Raw genomic sequence first — 19,773 nt, 5'->3', positions numbered from 1 at the left:
CAATCCAACTGGCTTGTAATTTTAGAAACTTCACAGATAAGCAATAAGTACTCACAGAGTGTTCAAAGTCTTGAGTTTCTTGAAGGCACTCCCAGGAATTTCTCGTATTCTGTTAAACCTCAAGTCTCTGTGAACATACAAAGGAGGAGAAAGGTTATAATATGTGGATTTCATTGGTGTTATTATTTCTAGAAGCTTGAAAACTAATTCTCCTTTTATAATCAAATTATAATACTAAAGGACTAAACCTAAGACAGAACTAGGTATATTTTGCACTAATCATTAGGTAGGTACATTGTTTACCACAGATTATGTATATCAGGTGTTATATGCTAGTCCAAAGATGCCAGACAAGTGCCTTTCCTAGTGTGTGACTTTCCTAGTCACAGAGCTCTTCAAAGTACTTAAAAGCAGTTGTACCATTTTCTTTAGGTCATATTTGTATGACACCAAAGCAAATTCTATATATGGCAACATGGCAATTGAGCATAAATAGTTTGGACAATATTGATAGATCAGATGTCACTTATCAACATAACACCATCACTTGGATTTAGGCAAAGTTATTATTAATTAGTTAATTTTTCTTCAAAGTCCAGAAATACAACAGCCTTCTAGGAAGTCTTAAAACAAATCAACAGAGCGATGAGTTTAAGAGAGACAACTAACATTCTCTTTCATCAATTAATAAATTTATCATTTTATTCAGTGTATAAATTATTGAGTGCCAACTACATGCCACATATTGTGTTAGGTAACAGGGACACAAAGATGAGCACTATATGGTCTCTACTACTGAGCAGGCACAGTTGAATTGAGGATCACAAACAAATTTATAGTAATTATGGCACTAGTATATAAAGTATTAGTAGTACAAAAGAGCAGCAAACAAAATATTATGCACAGATAGTCAACTTAGGTATTGGTCTGAGAGAAGAACCCACTTCACTCCCTGTGATTTTGATGGAAATGTCAATCATGTGCCCTTCAAGAGGGTGACTAAGGCCAGACAGACAACTCTCTCCTTGGACACACTGTTTTTCTTTTCTTTTCTTTTCTTTTTTTTTCTTTTCTTTTCTTTTCTTTTTTCTTTTCTTTTCTTTACTTTTCTTTTCTTTTCTTTTCTTCTCCTCTTCTCTTTTCTTTTCTTTAAAAGATTTTATTTGTTCATGAGAGACACACAGAGAAAGAGAGGCAGAGAGAGAAACAGGCTCCATGCCAGAAGCCCGATGTGGGACTCAATCCCCGGACTCCAGGATAATGCCCTGGGCCAAAGGCAGGCGCTAAACCGCTGAGCCACCCAGGGATCCCCCGGACACACGGTTTCTTTTGTGAGGAACATATGACTCAAGCAAAGCAAATTGGGAGTATTCATGAGTGTTGAATAGCTAAATAAAATAAAGTTACGTTCTTTGTCTGGGATCAGAGATTAGGAAAAGTGAGCATCTAGGGTTATTAGTGTCCAGGCTGGAGAATAAAACCAGAGACAAATAGGGCCAAAGTATGGGAGAAGAAAACAAAGCTCTGCCTCCAGCTACGCCTGGACCAAATTTACCTCCTGACTTTTTTATCTAGGCAATAAAGTGTCATTCTGATAAGTTTATTTGACCTGAGTTTGTATCATCAATGTGGGAAGCACATGAGAAAGATTAAATAATTTGTTTGGAAATAAGAGGGAAATGATAGAAAAATTTTACAGAGCATTAATGTGCCAGGAAAACAAACAAACACAAAAGCAAAAACAAAAAAACAAAATATCTACTTCCCCTCAACTAATTTCTCAAAATAAAAAATTTTAACAGCATAAAAAGTAGTTCTATTTTAGAATATTTGGCTCAAAAATCTTTATAAGATCACCTTAAAATTCTATCATTTTACATTTCTCTTAAGTTGACTCTGAAAGAATATGTACAAATTCTGTAGGAGATTTTTCAATTAAAATCATTCAACTAAATCCTGACACCAAAAAAAGAAAAAAGATGCATGGAATTTTTTAAAAGATATTCAATTAAAATAGCTCATTGTGAATATACCTCTTTGTAAGATGGAATACACTGCTTAAACAACACACTTTGTTATTCGATGTGTCTGTACTATATTTTTAAAAGAAATTTTATAAATGATGTGAAATTCTGCCTATAAGCTATATGGGATAAAGTTATATAAACCCAAAGACTCTAAACCCATTGGTTTTCCTTCAAAATGAAGTTTAAATTACAGAAAGGACTCTCCTCTCACATCAATCCATAAATCCTAATAATCCTCCCAAATTGAGCTTCCAATAATACAAGAAGAGAGTAAATATAAAAGGATAAATTAGGGATCTCTGGGTGGCGCAGCGGTTTGGCGCCTGCCTTTGGCCCAGGGCGCGATCCTGGAGACCCGGGATCGAATCCCACATCGGGCTCCCGGTGCATGGAGCCTGCTTCTCCCTCTGCCTGTGTCTCTGCCTCTCTCTCTCTCTCTGTGACTATCATAAGTAAATAAAAATTAAAAAAAAAAAGGATAAATTATAAGGCTTTGAATTTTTTAAAAATTCAGAAAAGCTCAAATAAGAAAAGAATACTTTTTATTGTCCATATCCAGAATTAACAACTGTTTTCAGTTGATATAGTTGCTTCTATTTATAATTTTATACATTTTTATTTTGATTGCACAAATCACATGTAAAAATATATTACAGGTAAAGTAAAAGTCTCTTTTAGCCGCTATCTTAATTTTAGCTATGTCTCTTTCTTCCCACGTATAACCTCTCTCCTGAGTGTGATGCCTCTCTTCAGATATACACACATATATAGGGATATGAAAAAATATAAGGTAAAACATTATACATATAAAAATATGAAAATAGGGGATCCCTGGGTGGCGCAGAGGTTTAGTGCCTGCCTTTGGCCCAGGGCGCGATCCTGGAGACCCGGGATCGAATCCCACCTCAGGCTCCCGGTGCATGGAGCCTGCTTCTCCCTCTGCCTCTGCCTGTGTCTCTGCCTCTCTCTCTCTCTCTCTCTTTGTGTGACTATCATAAATAAATAAAAAAATTAAAAAAATAAAAATATGAAAATAAACATAATGTAGGTAAATATAAAATATTTAGCAATTTTAAGTTTACAAAAATGATATTAAACTTTATTTGGTTTTCTTTTTAAGATTTTATTTACTTATTCATGAGAGACAGAGAGAGAGGCAGAGACATAGGCAGAGGGAGAAGCAGGCTCCCTGTGTGGAGTCTGATGTGGGACTGGATTCCAGGACACCAGGATCATGCCCTGAGCTGAATGCAGACACTCAACTGCTAAGCCACCCAGGCATCCCAAACTGTTTTTAACACCTCTTTTTCCCCCTCTACTGCATCTCATCTAGGTCATTCCTTGACCCATAAGGATCTAGATATTTATCCCCAATTGTTCTGTAATATTCCACGGTGCAGATAGGCCACAGTTCATTTATATTTACATTCACATATTCCCTTAGTGACAGCTATTTTGACTGTTTCAACTTTTTGCAGCATTTACAAACAATATTTCAGTAAACATGCATCTATTCTCCCTGTGTACATGAAGAAATATTTCTCTGGAGCATATTTAGAATTAGGATTGCTAAATCATAGCATATGCGCAGCTTCCTTTTTACAAAATGATGTCAATTCCAAATTTGTTTTCAATTAAATAGCACAGAAGTAATATAAGTAATTAAAAATAATGTGAAAAGATGCTTGAACTAATCACCAAATTGCTATTTTAAGCTCTTCACTGGATTTATTTAAGAGTCAAGGTGCTAAGTGTGTTGGTTATCAAAATTCCCTCCTGTATTCACTAGCAAGCAAAACTAAGACCTCCTCCCACAAGAACTGTGCGGTGAGGTGTCCACTGTCCCAAGGATTACTCAGGGGACTGTGAGACACAGGATCCACAGTTCTCACTGCTCAGGGAGCCATAGGACACCTCTTCCAGAGAAGCAAAGCACACTTAGAGACCCAAAAATTATTTCCCCGTTGACTTAAATTCCCATAAGGCGTATACAAATGCACCAAAGATCAAGTTAGCACTTGATCTTCTTTGCTATTCTACCACATAAACTTGTGTAGTGAGGTACATTATGAACTCAAATGCTAAGGAAAAACTTACCTTACTAATTTTAATTGCTGCATTTCAGGATTGCATATGGAGCATTATTACATAATGCATTGTTTACAGTATTATTTACTGTACCTTTTGATGAATTTACACCAAAAGATCATCTGAATTCAAATGACCACCAAATTTGGATCAGACTGTCCTCTGTGTAAATAAGTTTATCTAAAAATATAATTAATTTTCCCATATTGCTTCTATATTTTCAAGATGGATCCCTACAATTTCACCCACACAAAATTTGTCATGTACAGAAAACTTCTCTTAGCATAACTTGTAGCATTGTATGTTCACTCTTTGCATAGAGTGAAAATTGGATTTTTATGTATCCCACACAATTCATCCCTTTATGATATATGTAATATTGATAAAATAATATTCACAAAAATAACAATCATTATTTACCACAATTTTCATCCCATTCATTGTTCACTGGAATTCAATTTAGAAGCAATTTTAGGAAATGCACCAAGATGAAAACTGAGCACATGGTGCTTACTGGCCGTGGTTAAACATGAGTTTGTCTGGCTGGCTGGCTGGCTGCTGTCTGCCCACCCCCTAGCTGCTAAAGCTGGAGAAGAAATGTTTAACAATTTGTACGGTGAAAAATTTGGAATCGATGTTTCTAACCAATAAGAAATAGGTTTTAGTTCAAATTCAATCCAGAAGATTCTCCTTCCAAAAAGTTTTAAAGGAGCCCCTACTGTACATAAAGGGCAGAGAACAAGCATGGACAGACATCAGCGTGAACTAGCTTCCAACAAATTAGCACAGCTCAAGATCATGTTACTTAGTTCTGCCAGGGAACAGGGCACATCATGCACACACCACAGCCCATTACACGCCTCTGGGTGGGTTACAATGAGTTATACCATGTCCGTGTGGAAAAGTCCAGAGAAAGACCTTACAAAGGGTTAGAGAGGCTAGATGTTGCTCAGAGGTATGAGTTCCCAGTATATTTTATAAATGCCAAACACAGGGCGTATTTTTTGAAAACATTAAACTAGTGAGTGTTTAAACACAAAAAAAAATTAAATTGTAATTGTCCACAGAGGGTAGTCCAGTTTAAGTTGTAAGATGAATGTGTTGCTCTTGAAAGACACTATCAGCCTACCCTGGGACTGAATGTATAGGTCATTAGGAGATAAACCAAAGTCTAAATTTGAGTTCTTGAAGGTGAGACCCAGGCCACACAGCTCGTCTGGTCCTGCTGTGATGTGGGTCCTCCTACTAGTTCTCTGGTTGGAGATGGTCTTCAGTTTATTATGAGTAGATGCCTGAGCTAAGGGGGCCTATTCCTAGCCATTATAGCTAAGAATCTGGCACTGACAGAGCAAAACAAATAAGGGGAACTCTCAGAGAGCACCAACTTAACAGGCTGATTTCTATGTAAGTGTGCTGCTTGTTTTCTCATAAGTGAGAAATATTCATTCTGGCAGAAAGCCTATCTTCATGAAAAAAAAAAAAAAAGATCAAGTAGACCTGTACTTGAGCCAAAAGCATTCCTGTTGAAGGTGGGGATGCAACTAAGTCATTGTAAAGTCAAAAGCATAAAGCTGCAGAAACAACGTAAGCAGGTTCTGGTCACCCCTTGTTTCCAGGAAGGGCAGGAGGGAGTGGGATTACTCCGGATAGTCCGGCCATCATCATCTTTGCCAGGAGCACACACCTGTGCATTCCTCCCTCCCGTCTGTCTCTGTCCCTACAGCCAGGTCCCCTGTCACTCTGATCCCAGCCTCTAGAGCTTCCCGGCCCCCAATCTCCTTTCTCAGACGCTGTGTATGTGCTATTCCCTCATTTATGGTGTCTAGCTTGCCCAGACCTTGGAATCAGGGGAAGAATGTAAGAGATCTCTCCACAACCTCTCCTGCTGCCCTAAAACATCTTATCTTTCCATCTCACAGTCCTTTCAGAGAATTGGAAAAACATTTTCCAGACCTGAGGAAGAGCAGTTGGAGGATACCAGTCAATGCATGGCTTGCCTGATTCCCAGTCATGTTCTTTTTTTTTTTTCTTTATTTTTTATTTTTTATTTTTTAATTTTTATTTATTTATGATAGTCACAGAGAGAGAGAGAGAGAGAGAGAGAGAGAGAGAGGCAGAGACATAGGCAGAGGGAGAAGCAGGCTCCATGCACCTGGAGCCTGATGTGGGATTCGATCCCGGGTCTCCAGGATCGCGCCCTGGGCCAAAGGCAGGCGCCAAACCACTGCGCCACCCAGGGATCCCCTCTTTGTTTTTTTCTGATCTCAGGTTCATTTTCTGCCTACCAAGTGTTATGCAGCCAGAGCTTGAGACTAGCATCTGCTGCTGTTTGTCTGGCCTGATGTTAATCTGTTATGAAAGGTAGTTTATGTGTCAACTTGGCTACGCCATGGTACCCAGATTTTGGTCAAGCATCAGTCTAGATGTTGCTGTGAAGGTATATTTTTATATGTGATTAACACCAAGATCAGTAGACTTTGGATAAAACAGAAACCCTCCATAATGTTGGAAAGCCTCATTCAATCAGTTAAAGTCCTTAAGATGAAAAGATGGAAGCACCTTGAGAAAGGGGAAATTCTGCCTTGAGATGGCCTTCAGCCTCGAGCTACAAATCAACTCTTCCCTGGTTCTCTAGCTTGCCAGCCTCCTCTTCAAAATTCAAACTTGCTGGCCCCCACAAAAGCATGAGCCAATTCCTTAAAATGAACCCTCTCTCTTTTCTATTGGTCTGTCTTGAAAAGGTCCTATTGATCTCCATTTCTTATTTGTTCAGTTTCTCTAGAAAACCCTAATACATCCAATATGACCCTCCTGGCTAGAGTGAAAATGATGATGTCCATCCATTCCTTCATTCAGTGAAGCTTTTCTGAAGACCTGGCCCATACTTGGCTAAGTTCCAACCCTTGTGAGGGAAAGGCAGGTAGTCTCAGTGAATGAAACAGGCCATGGGTAAGAAAGCACTGAAGGCCAGGAAGGCTTAATAAAGTTTTCCAAACTTGCATGGAATATGCACAGTCACTGAAAGGCCTCTGAAGGTCAGATTTGCATCTCAGAAATCTGTGAGGAGGGTGGCTTTGAGGGGTCTCCACCCCTGGCAAGGTGCTGCTGCAGTGTTCAAGTGAAAGTCATCACTAGCTGTACTGAGACCACCAAGTGAGGAGCACAAGAAAGGAAGGGCAGGTCTCATATGAATATTGCCGGTGGTCGGTGCTGGGTAGATAGTACTGGTATTTCTCTCTCTCTCTTTTTTTTTTCACATGTTTGCTACTTATCTACGTATCTCCAATAATGGCTAAAGTGCCTATATATAAATCAGAATGCTATAAAGACTTCAAAGAAGATATTAGGAAAAACTTATAATAGTTTCTCAATCTACCTTCTTCATTTTGCTCTTCAAAGAAATTTCCAGCCCAACTCCACATTATTTTCCAGAAATGGATTAAAATTGCATCTCAAACTATGAATTAAAGCTGGATTGAAACTCGGACTATACTGCACTTGTTCACAAAATCCCCAGGATGAGGAAATCAATTAAGCAATGGGTCTTAAGGCACTGAAAGCATCAGGTGCTCATACAAAGTTAAAATTGGAAGGTAACAGGGGAACAGACACACACACAAAGACTTAGATTGTACTTTTCTCTAATATCCCAATTTCTTATAAGAAACAAGTACTGCTATTATAATCTTGAAGAACATAAATTTTTGAAAAAGAAGTACTTTTGTCTTATAGATCAAGTAGTCCAACTCATGACTTTATGTAGAAAACAAGAAGGAAAAGCAAAGGGAAGAGAAGAGAAGTAAAATATGAGCACATATTCTTCCTGGCTAATCCTCAACACTAACTTTTCAAGGCTGGTATTAACCCGTTGATTTCAGAGCTGGAACATTTCATTCAAAACATTTCATTCACCTCAAAGCAAAGCAAATGGCCATGGGGAATGGCTCCCACATGTGTCTGCTGTCAAAGCAGGTGCTGTCTCCAGGCTCCCACCTTACTTTAAACTCCTTCTGAGGAAAGTAGGCCCAGGACAATGGAAGGGCACATTCATTATTTGCCAGACACTGAGGACCAGAGGCTGAATCAGAAAACATGCCTCCTGATTTTTGTTTTAGTATAATTTCCACCTCATTATCCTAAACCAAATTCTCACTTCCCTCAGATAAGGCAGTTAGTATTCTATTTAAATCCTTTGTATTTCAGAGGCTATGTGGTCAGAATTAACAGAAACCACTTACGTTCACAAATGAGCTAACAATGATAATGTCAATAGAAGGTGTGAACCAGTCCAAGGTAAGCCAGTATGAAAGCAAGTAGTGGTAGTGTCCAGCTGCACTACTCATTAAAAGCATTAAAAGCAACCAAATGTATAAGAAAGCATTATAGTTTTGAAGCATAGTATTTCTATCTGTGGAAACCTAAAGAGAACAGATAACCTGACAAAATAGTTCCAGATTTTTCCTTTTTTTTACATACCTGGTCCTTCCAGCAGATATCACTAAAGGGCAGTCCTCTCTTCCAGGTCAAAGAAATGATTTCAAGGTAGATGAGGTGATTTAATATGTCTTAAATGTCATGGTGCCTGAAGGACTAGACTATGGGCTGAATAGTGTTCACTGAATCCCATTAATTTGCATGTGAAAATAGCAGCCAGCAACAAAGCATCATTCTGAGATAATAATACACAATATTGCACAAAGTAATATCTTTTGGGGAATAAGAAGCTGTGAATGAATTTTCACACAAGACTCAAGTGTAACTTCTTGAATGTAAAGACATTGCTAACTTTGTCATTTGAAAATATATTTCAAAATAATAAGGTTTAACTTCTCAAATTAATTACTTAACATAATTCACACTAGTAGGATCATTATGATACTATACAACAATTTTAACTTTTTCTGTCCCCTTCTTTCATGTTAATCATGGCTTGTCTGAATGCCCCTATGCTTGGGAGAGTGGCCAACACCATCGGATCCCAATAAACACAGTCTGAAAGAATATTACAGAATTCCTGAGTTCAGGCTTGGTTTTTTTTTTTTTTATCTTGGATTACATTTATCTTGTTTGTTTTTCCTGTTTCCTACAACGGGGTTTCTACTTTATTCTGGGGGAGTCAGAAAGATCTCCCCTGACCTAGTTCTCCACCATGTATTTGATGACCAAGGACTCATCAGGGGTGAGATTCACTTCTGTGTCCTATGCCACAGGATAAAGCTGATCCTGTCTTCATTTCACATATCTGGCTCCATATCTCCCTAGATACGAGTGAAATAAGCTAAATTTTTTAATCACATATTTGTCACACTGTTTCTTAACTCTATATATGTGCATATGCTGTTCCTTTATTCAGATGTCCTCCCCTTTCTTCTCTATCACATGCTGACATACTCTCCAAGACAATATGTAAATATCACGTCCATGATGCAGTTGAAGGCACCCCTTTTGGAGCAGCCTCACAGTTGGTCAGAAGAAAGCATAACCAATGACAGCAGCTCTGTCACCTGTACCGTCTACTTGGATCTCCCTCACCATCAATGCCTAGACTGTCTTCCACGTTGCAATGTTGGCATGAGCCTCCAAATCCATATTTTATTTCCTCAGAGAAACAGTCCTTGACAACTGCTCTCTGGGGTCCTATGCGCTCCTCCAAGGCCTTTGCAATGGTTTAGTGACAGTTTAGTTTTGTGGTTAAGAGTGCAGGCTTCGGGATCAGGGAAGCATACTGAATTTGGTCTTGGGCTCTCCCCAGCCATGTGACTTTGGACAAGCCTATATTCTCTCTGGGGTTCCTCATCATAAAATGTGGACAATGATATTCAGCCCATTGTATTAAATATCATAATTTACATAAATCATTTAGAATAGTGCCTTGCATGTGGTAAATGACAGCAGTTATAACATTACCATCATCAATATAAATTCTGTTAAAATAACATTTGAAATACAACATTATAATTTTCGAATTACAGTGTTTCTGTTTCCCACCCAACACAGCTAAACTGGGAGCTCCTTAAGAGGAGGGAATATGCCTAAGTGATCTTTGTATACATAGCACAAAGTCTGCATCCCAAGCATAAATACTGAGACAGAACATTTGATAATAACAACAATAATAATAGTGAGATGAATCAGCTATGGTCCATAATAAGCAAAATAGGAAATACTAGAAATATAAAACAAATGAAAAGTTAAGTTTCAGTTCAGTTGCATATAAGATACCCATCAGCAGATGAAATATCAACTTCTGTAAATACTAGAAAACATACTCTAATTCAAAATCCATTTTTCATAAAGAAAAGAGAAATTCAGTTAACTGAATATATAGGTATTCTTCTATGAATCTAGATACTGACACTTGCAATTCTGTACCTAGGCATCACACACCAGATTGACCTATTAGGAACTGTGACCTGTATGCCACAGACAATGACTGGAAAGCAAATCTCCATATACAACTACTTCATTCCAGTAACTATCAGAGAAGTTGACAAAGACATTAGATTTTGCAATAGCTTCAACTTCTCAAATATGTGATTCCTTTTGGAAAACATATTTCCATCTATAATTTCAGTAAATTATTTAACATTTTTGCTCTATCTCCCATTCCAAGATTTGAATGCCAATGATAACAACTGAAAAAAATGTCTAATTTTATTTTCAAAAGAAAGAAGCCTCTACATTTAGCATTTTTATTGCATTTATTTGTCAACTCACTGAAGGTGACTTTCTCCTTTATCATTTAATTCAAATTGTCCTGGCCCGGGCCATCTATACACTCTTGATGGGTAAAGTCAATGAATTTGTTTGAGTCATCATTTTACTTTGTCTTTTGGTGGCATTTGATAATGTTAACTCCCTTCCTCTTTAAGCCCTCCTGGATTTTCTCCTTTCTCTCCTAATAATCTATCTCAGACTCCTTTTCCAGATCACGTTCTTTTTGCCTCTTAAATGCTGATGTCTCTAAGGCTGCGCCTTCGCTCTCTTCTTTCTCCCCTTAACCTTCTTGAGCAATCCCATCCACTATTTTGGTTTCTATGAAACTATGTAAAAGTAAGTAAACATGAAGCATATATCAGAGTAACATGTGTGTGTATATATACACATACATTTGTGTATATACAAATACACACATAACAAATCTTTACCTTTCTCTTACATATCTACCACATCCTCCGTGCCTGACATTAATCCAGCCACTAGATCTCTCTAATAGCCTCAACTTTCCCCAAAGCCTTGCTCCTAATATCTACCCAGACACAAAAATCAGAAACCTAAGAACACATCTGTATAGTTATCAAGTCCTCTGAGACCTAGCACGGGCAAGTCCTGTGCCCACATTATCACCATCCTGACAATCTATCCTCATATCCTTATATGCCCCTTGCATGCAGCTGTTGAGGATTTCTGTAGAAAAGCAATCACTTTTGTTTTGTTGTTGATTTATTTTAACATTCCTGTTTAAAGTCTTTCAGTGGCTCTCCGCTGTTAGCAGAGCCCAACTGGAACTGCTTGTACAGTATATGAGGCCTTCCTGACTCTTTTACTTCGCTGCCTTTCCCCCATAAGTACTTCTCACACCTTGTACTTTAAGACATGCCAAAATGCTTCACATCTCTAGAACTTAAGATGTATCATGCTTTTATAGCTTTCAATGTGTTGTTCTTTCTTTCTAGAATTCCTTCTCATCATTCTACCCTAAAAAAACACCCATCCATCTTTAAGCATTATGCTTAGTAGTGATCTCTTACAAAGCCATGAACTTCATTAAAAAGCATAATCATTATAATTGCATCAAAAAGAATAAAATACCTAGGGATAAATTTAACCAAGGAGATGAAAGATCTGTATGCCGAAAACTGTAAGATATTGATCAAAGAAACTGAAGAAGTTACATAAATGGAAAGATATCTCATGCTTATGGATTGGAAGAATATTGTTAAAATGTCCATACTACCTAAAGAAAGCTACAGATTCAATGCAATCCCTATCAAAATATCAGTGGCATTTTTTACATATATCCTAAAATTTGTAGGGGAATACAAAAGACCTCCATAGCAAAAGTGATCTTGAGAAAGAAGAACAAAGAACCAGAGGCATAACACTTACTAATTTCAAACTATGTTGCAAAGTTATTATATAATTCAAAACAGTATGGTATTGGTATGAAAATAGAGACCAAAATCAATAGAGCAGAATAGACAGCCCAGAAATAAACCAACACATATGTGGTCAATTAGTTTAAGATAAAGGAGTCAAGAATATACAGTAGGGAAAGGACGTTCTTTTTAATAAGTGGTGTTGGGAAAACTGGACAGCCACATACCAAAGAAAGAAACCAGGCCACTACCTTACACCATACATAAAAATTAACTCAAAATAGATTAAAGTCTTGAATGTAAGACTGGAAAGCATAAAAATCCTAGAAGAAAACATAGGCAGTAAGCTCCTTGACATTGGTCATGGTGATGATTTTTTGGGATTTGAAACCAAAGCAAGACAATAAATGCAAAAATAAGTGGGATATATCAAACTAAAAAGCTTATGTATAGCATAGGAAACTATCAATAAAATGAAAAGGCAACCTATTGAATGGGAGAAAACATTTGCAAGTTTGTCTCTGATAAAGAGCTAATAGCCAAAATATAGAAATAAATACAACTCAATAGCATACATACATACATACATACATACATAAACAGTCCAACTAAAGAACAGGCAGAGGATCTGAATAGATATTTTCCCAAAGAGGACACAGAAATGGCCAACTAGTATATTTAAAAAGCTGCTCAACATCACTAATCATCAGAGAAATGCAAATCAAAAATACAGAGAGATATCCACACCTGTTAGAATGGTTATTACCAAAAGAAGAAGGAGGAGGAGGAAGAAAAGGGAGAGGAGAAGGAAAAAGAACAGTGTGGGCAGTGTTGGTAGGACTGTAAACTGCTGCAGCTGCTATGGAAAACAGTATGGAGGTTCCTTAAAAAATAAAAATAGAACTACCATATAATCCAACAATTCCACTTGTAAGTATTTATCTGAAAGAACAAAACATTAATCGGAAAATGTATGTATGCCCCCATGTCCACTGCAGCATTATTTATAATAAGCAAGACTTGGAAGCAACCCAATAGTCCATGAGTGGATGAACAGATTTTGTAAATGTGGTATAGACAATGAAATATTCTTCAAAAAAAAAGAAATATTCTTCAGTCATAAAAAGAAGGAAATCTGCATTTGCAACAACATGGATGGACCTTGAAGGCATATGCTGAGTGAAAGAAGTCAGACAGAGAGAGAGACAAATACTTATATGTGGGAGAGAAGAAAAAGAAAGAAAGAAAAAAGAAAGAAGAAAGAAAAAGAAGAAAGAAAGAAAGAAAGAAAGAAAGAAAGAAAGAAAGAAAGAAAGAAAGAAAGAAAAAAGGAAGGAAGGAAGGAGAGAAGGAAGGAAGGAAAGAAAGAGGGAAGGAAGGAAGGAGGGAAGGAAGGAAGGAAGGAAGGAAGGAAGGAAGGAAGGAAGGAAGGAAGGGAAGGAAGGAAGGGAAGGAAGGGAAGGGAAGGAAGGAAGGAAGGAAGGAAGGAAAGCAAAGCACAGTTGTGCCCTCAGTGTACTTTCCCGCCTTCCTTAGCTGCTATTCTGTAAATACCTGCAACATGGCCCACAGATTCTGTACCAGGCACTGAGTATGGTCACTGAGATGTAATTTGATTCAGCAAAGAGGTGAATGAATGAATGCACTACACTCTTCAGAGTTCCAAAATATACCTTTTGCAAAAACAAAGTATTTTTCCCCTGTGTTAGCCCTCCTAAATCTACATGCAGTGAAAACTAGAAAGAGTATTTATTTATGACTTATAGAAAAATGATTTCCCCTCTTTTCTTTACCAATCTGCTATTTTCATGATGGATTTTCTATAATAGTATTTTTGTACCATATTTATCCCATAGTGAGATCAGCAGTAACTTCTCATTCAAAGAGCTAAAGGATGTTAAATAAATGCCTATGACCTCACTACATTACAGAATAGGGTAGCAAGACAGAGAATCAACATGTTGAGAAAGCGGCCACAATAGCTAGAGGATGTTCATAGCACAACTCTTTGAAAGTGCAACTTCAGTTCCTCAGTTCCTCTCGCTAAAAACACACCAGGAGGAGGGAGCTGCTTTTCTGAAAGCTGTTTGCACTAGAGATATGCTCAGAATTAGCCCACAGCAAGTGGTCACGCTTCGTGTTTGCTCATTCCATGGCAAAGCCTTTTGTTTTAAGGTTCAGAAATGGGGTTTTGCAAATCTGTTTCCATCTGCATTCCATGCCTGAAAATCATCCTATTTGAAATATCAGGTTGACAACATAGCTGAGCCTCTGGGTGAGGTTCTGCCTGTAACTTAGCTGAATTCCTGAATGAGAAGTCATTGGACTATCCATTTTTGGTGTCACAGGTGAGAAATTTTTGTGTCAACCTCAGAAAGTTTACCAACATTGTGGAAGCTTAGAAGGACCAACCAGCTAAGTATTATGGTGAACATTATCTACTTCCATCAGTTTTTACCATAATACAAAATTTAATTATTAATGAATTATCATGTTAGTAATACAACAGGCTAAAAGAAGGAAAGCTCTCTTGTAGGAAGAATTTTACTCAACCTTTTTGTGTAGGGTCTGCAACTTCTTTGTACAAATGTACATGACTGCTGGTGTTACATTTCAATTTACAGTACAGATCATAATTCATGTCACAAAATTCTCCAATCCCATTAACATACACAATTTGGACATCTGTGTCATTATCATTCTTATTAAAAATTCAAAAAGTACATCAAATAATATTATCTTCTCAAAAAAATATTCTTCTTTTAAGTGGTATGAGAGATAAAGATTGAAATATATTCTTTATCAAATGTCCCAGATATTTCTAGAAATACTACCTAATCAGAAAGTCTATAAACTTCTAAATTGTTCTTACATATAATAAATGACCAAGAAACATTTGTTGAGGAATGTTATATGTATGTATGTATGGATGGATATATGTATGTGTGGAAGGACAAATGCATGAATAGATGGATAGATGTGGGCTCTTTCAAGAAGACAGTAAGTATAAAGTAAAACAAATATTATGAAAAATAATACAGGAGCTCACACGCTGAAGTCACTCAGAAATTATACAATAAAAAAGATTGAATGAATTAATACATTAAAATATCTATTTTATCCTTTAGGTTAACCAAAAAACAATCTGTGGGAAGAAATCTGTCAATCATGTATTTCAATCCAGATTTAGAAAATCAACAGTCTACAAAAGTTCATAGAATTAACTAGAAAGGGGACTAGATGTCAGATCTTCTACTTTGATTAAAGTGATTTTCCATTAGAGCACATATTGTTTGTTTCTACTACAAAAATGAAAAAAAAATGGTAGTGTTATGACCTTTTTTCTGATAAACTTTTTTAATGAGCAAAAGAATACTGTAAATTCATCATAGTTTCTAGTCAGCGGTTTTATTGTATGACTGGAATAATGGAATGATTATAATTGCTTACTTAGGCTTTGGCAACATTTTTAACTTCTTAGGCTATTTATGGCATCCTTTAGTGCCTTGACTAGGAGATGGTTGGTCAGACTTTCAGGGTAACTTCGGGATTCCAGATGTGCTACACACAGATTGGCAGGAATTTACTGCACAGGTAGTTTCACACATAAGCATTACACATACACTGATAAAGTTAGATTAAATTCCTGATCTAATTGACCAAAGATTATAAAATAACTACTAGCAAGAGCAAAATGGCCTTACTGGGCAGGAGTAAATTTAACCTAGCCTTCCTGAACTTCAAAATCCAAAACAGAGATATGCTAATCTAAGGGATGGGATTTTTAAATCATTTACAAAATGGTATTTTAACACACACAGACACATACATGCACATAAAGAATACCTCCACAAACACCTAAGGACATAGACTATGTTACATGTCTCCATATATTCTCTAATTCCACAAACGCATTTATAAATAATTAAGTAATACTATTATGGCTTATGATTATTATGATAAATCATTTTTGTGATTTTTTCATCATTTTTAAATTGTTCATTTGCTGATAAAGTATGATGCACTGGAAAGAGTATTGGGTTTTATTTTATTTTTTTATTTTATTTATTTTATTTTATTTATTTTTTTTGAGTATTGGGTTTTATATTAAGGTCTACTGTTAACTAGCTGCATGGCACTGGAAATTTCTTTAAACTCTGTGAACTGAATGAAATATCTTCATTTGGGGAAAGATAAAATTTATTTACCTCTGTACTAAGTAACATTCTTGCCAAATCTAAAACTTAGGTATAAAATTACCATTAGCCTGTATTTATTTAATTATTATTATCAGACTATATTAGCTTACTAATTATAGTACTGGAAATCTATGTGTCTTAAATAAAAATCTTGCAGTGTCCTTCTTAGGAGTTAAAGTTGCTATAAACCTAAAAAGTTTTCTCCTTTTGTAGACTTCCAGAAATTACAACAGAGACCGGTGTAGTAATTACACTGTTTACCAAATCCCACTTAGAAATAAGGATCTGAATTTCTTCCCTAAAGTGCACAAGAATTAAATATTGTACTCCTACTATCATTTTTCAAATTATGTAACTATATCTCATCTACTAATTTTTGTCCCTATTCTAGACTTACAGTAAATATTTAGGAAAATGGTAAACTAAACAAAGTTTGCTGGCTTTCTGGACACTTGGTCCTGGAGCTAACAGTGCAGCAGTCTCCATTTCATTAGGCCTGGCTCTCTCTATATGAAGGTCAGTTGGTATGCTGGGTAGAAAAATAAAAGTTAAGAGTTTTTCCCCAGAAGATCTATGCTAAAATCTTCCAAGAAGAAATAAAGAGCAAAGAATTAGTAAATAAAGTGAATAATCTACATATACACTGATGGTGTAAATTTTAAATTATGTTATTGTGAGTTCTAAGGAGACAGGATTAAATTATACAATAAAAAAGGAAATATATATTCAGAGGATATTATTAAAATTAAACTTTCTTAAAGTCCTTGTGTGAGAGGAAGGTAAAAATATTGATTATGTTTACTTATACATATGCCAAAGTTTCTAGTATAATCACTAAATATAGAAATGAAGTGATTTACTTTTAAACTACCAGAAAAATTGAAAAGGAAAATAATCAAAGTAAGTCAAGAAGATGGCTCTAAACGTCATGGAAATGGTAAGAAAAACAGAAACCTGAAAAGATGATAGAAATAAAAAAATATATAGATCAGTATTTTCAATAAATGCAAATGGGCTAAATGCTCCATATAAAAAACAAATAATATTAGAATAAATTAAAGCTTAAGAATCAATCAAAATTCCACAGTTAACATGTTATAGATCTAAGGTTGTGTTTTTGCAGTTTTTTTTGTTTGTTTGCTTTGGTTTGGTTTTTTATTTTAGAGAGAGAGAGAGAAAGAGCACACCAGCAATGAGGGGCAGAGCAGGAGGGAGAGGGAGAAAGAATCTGAAGCAGACTCTGTGTTGAGCATGGAGCCTAAGATGGGGATTAATCTCACGACCACAAGAACATGACCAGGAGATCATGACCTGAGCCAAAACCAAGAGTCTGAGGCTCAACCAACTGAGCCACCCAGGCGACCCTTGACGTATCTAAGATTTCAATCCAAATTGCAATTCATCCACTTCTAGCCAAGATGGAGTAACAAGCATAAAACCAGATTTTCCCTCCCACTTGAAACAATAAAGGAAAAACAAACAAAATATATAAACCACTGACACCAGGTAGCAGGCAATGAACACAGTGATTCCCAAAAGCTGCAAAGCAAATGAAATGAACCCAACAATTGCCTCAGTGCTGGAGTTCTCAAGACAGAGAATCAGAGAACAGAGAAGAACATAAAGAGCCCCAGATCTGCAGAGGGCCCCCTCAAGTATTCAACAGAATTCAACAGGTCAGTGCTGTGTGCGAAGACACTATCCAGTACCAGAGAAAGAACCACTTGAAGGAATGAAGAGTACACATGCAGTGGTGCCAAAAGCATCACACTATTTCCAAATAACTTGCCTGCATTCCAGAACAAAGCTTTTGGAGATTTATAGGAATACAAAAATATCCAGCACCCAAAATTGTTAAATTCACGATGTAAGGCATCCAATCAAAGATTACAACAAGGCAGGCAAAGAGGCAGGAAAACATGCTTCATAACAAAGAGAAAGATCAGTCAGTTGAAACTAAACAAAACTCAGACAGATGTTAGAAGTATCAGTCAAGGACAGCAAATCAGAATTCCACAGAGCAAAAATTTAAATTGTGACATAAAGATCTTAAAATCAAATTTCTAAAGATGAAAATGATAACCTATGCAATAAAAAATACATTGAATGGGACTAGCAGCATATTAGATATTATAAAAGAAATGATTAGTGACCTTGAAGGCATAGCAATAGAAATTATCCAAAATTAAAGACAGAGAATTTTATTTTTTTCTGGTTTACAACATATTATTTTATTTTCCTTATTCCTTATCTATCTATGTGGACATTTACTGACAAGTCATTTTCACATAATTCTTAAATTCCACGTATGAGTGAAATGGCATTTGTCATTCTCTGACTTACTTCACTTAGCATTATACTTTCTAACTCCATCCACATCATTGCAAATGGCAAGATTTCATTCTTTTGATGGCTGAATAATATTCCATTCTTTATCCATTCATCAATCGATGGACATTTGGTCTGCTTCCATATCTTGGCTATTGTAGTTAATGCTGCTATAAACATAGAGATGCATGAATTGCATGTTGAATTGGTGTTCCTGTATTCTTTGGGTAAATACCCTGTAGTGCAATTACTGGATCATAAGATAGTTCTATTTTTTTTACTCTTTGAGGAAACTCTATACTGTTTTTCACAGTATAGAATGCACCAGTTTGCTTTCCCATCAGCAGTGCAAGAAGGTTCCTTTTTCTTCACATCCTCATCAATACTTGTTTCTTCTCTTGTTGATTTTAGCCATTCTGATGGATGTGAGATGATATCTCATTGTAGTTTTGGCTTGCATTTCCCTTATGATGAGCAATTTTTCATATGTCTGTTGGCCATCTGGACGTCTTCTTTGGAGAAATGTCTGTACATATCTTCTGCCCGTTTTTAATTGAATTATTTGTTATTGGGGTGTTGAATTTTATAAGTTCTTTATATATTTTGGATATTAACCCTTTATCAGATATGTCATTTGCAAATATCTTGTCCCATTTGGTACGTTGCCTTATTTTTTTTTTAAGATTTTATGTATTTATTCATGAGAGACACAGAGAGAGAGAGAGACAGAGAGGCAGAGACACAGGCAGAGGGAGAAGCAGGCTCCACTCAGAGAACCCAATGCAGGACTCCATCCGAGGACTTCTCCATCCGAGGATCACGCTCTGAGCCAAAGGCAGATGCTCAACCACTGAGCCACCCAAGCGTCCCAGTTGCCTTAATTTGATTGTTTCCCTTGCTGTGCAGAAGCTTTTTATTTTGCTGTAGTCCTACTGGTTTATTTTTGCTTTTGTTTCCCTTGCCTCAGGAAACATATCAGGAAAGAAGTTTCTATAGTACAAAAAACTTATTGCTGGTATTCTCTTCTAGTAT

General features: G+C 36.4%; 1 protein-coding gene across 1 annotated transcript in view; it reads right to left on the bottom strand.

Moving 5' to 3' along the window:
• Positions 1–19,773, bottom strand: part of PXDNL (peroxidasin like) — a gene marked incomplete at its 5' end in the record, with an annotated part of 490,956 nt that overhangs the window by 274,526 nt on the left and 196,657 nt on the right. Inside the window, 1 exon segment of the mRNA XM_072733704.1 lies at positions 56–127. Coding sequence (XP_072589805.1) covers positions 56–127 — 72 coding nt within the window.

The sequence above is a fragment of the Vulpes vulpes genome, chromosome 13 (assembly GCF_048418805.1).
Source record: "Vulpes vulpes isolate BD-2025 chromosome 13, VulVul3, whole genome shotgun sequence".
Taxonomy (NCBI): Eukaryota; Metazoa; Chordata; class Mammalia; order Carnivora; family Canidae; genus Vulpes; species Vulpes vulpes.
This window is presented reverse-complemented; position numbering and strand designations above follow the sequence as displayed.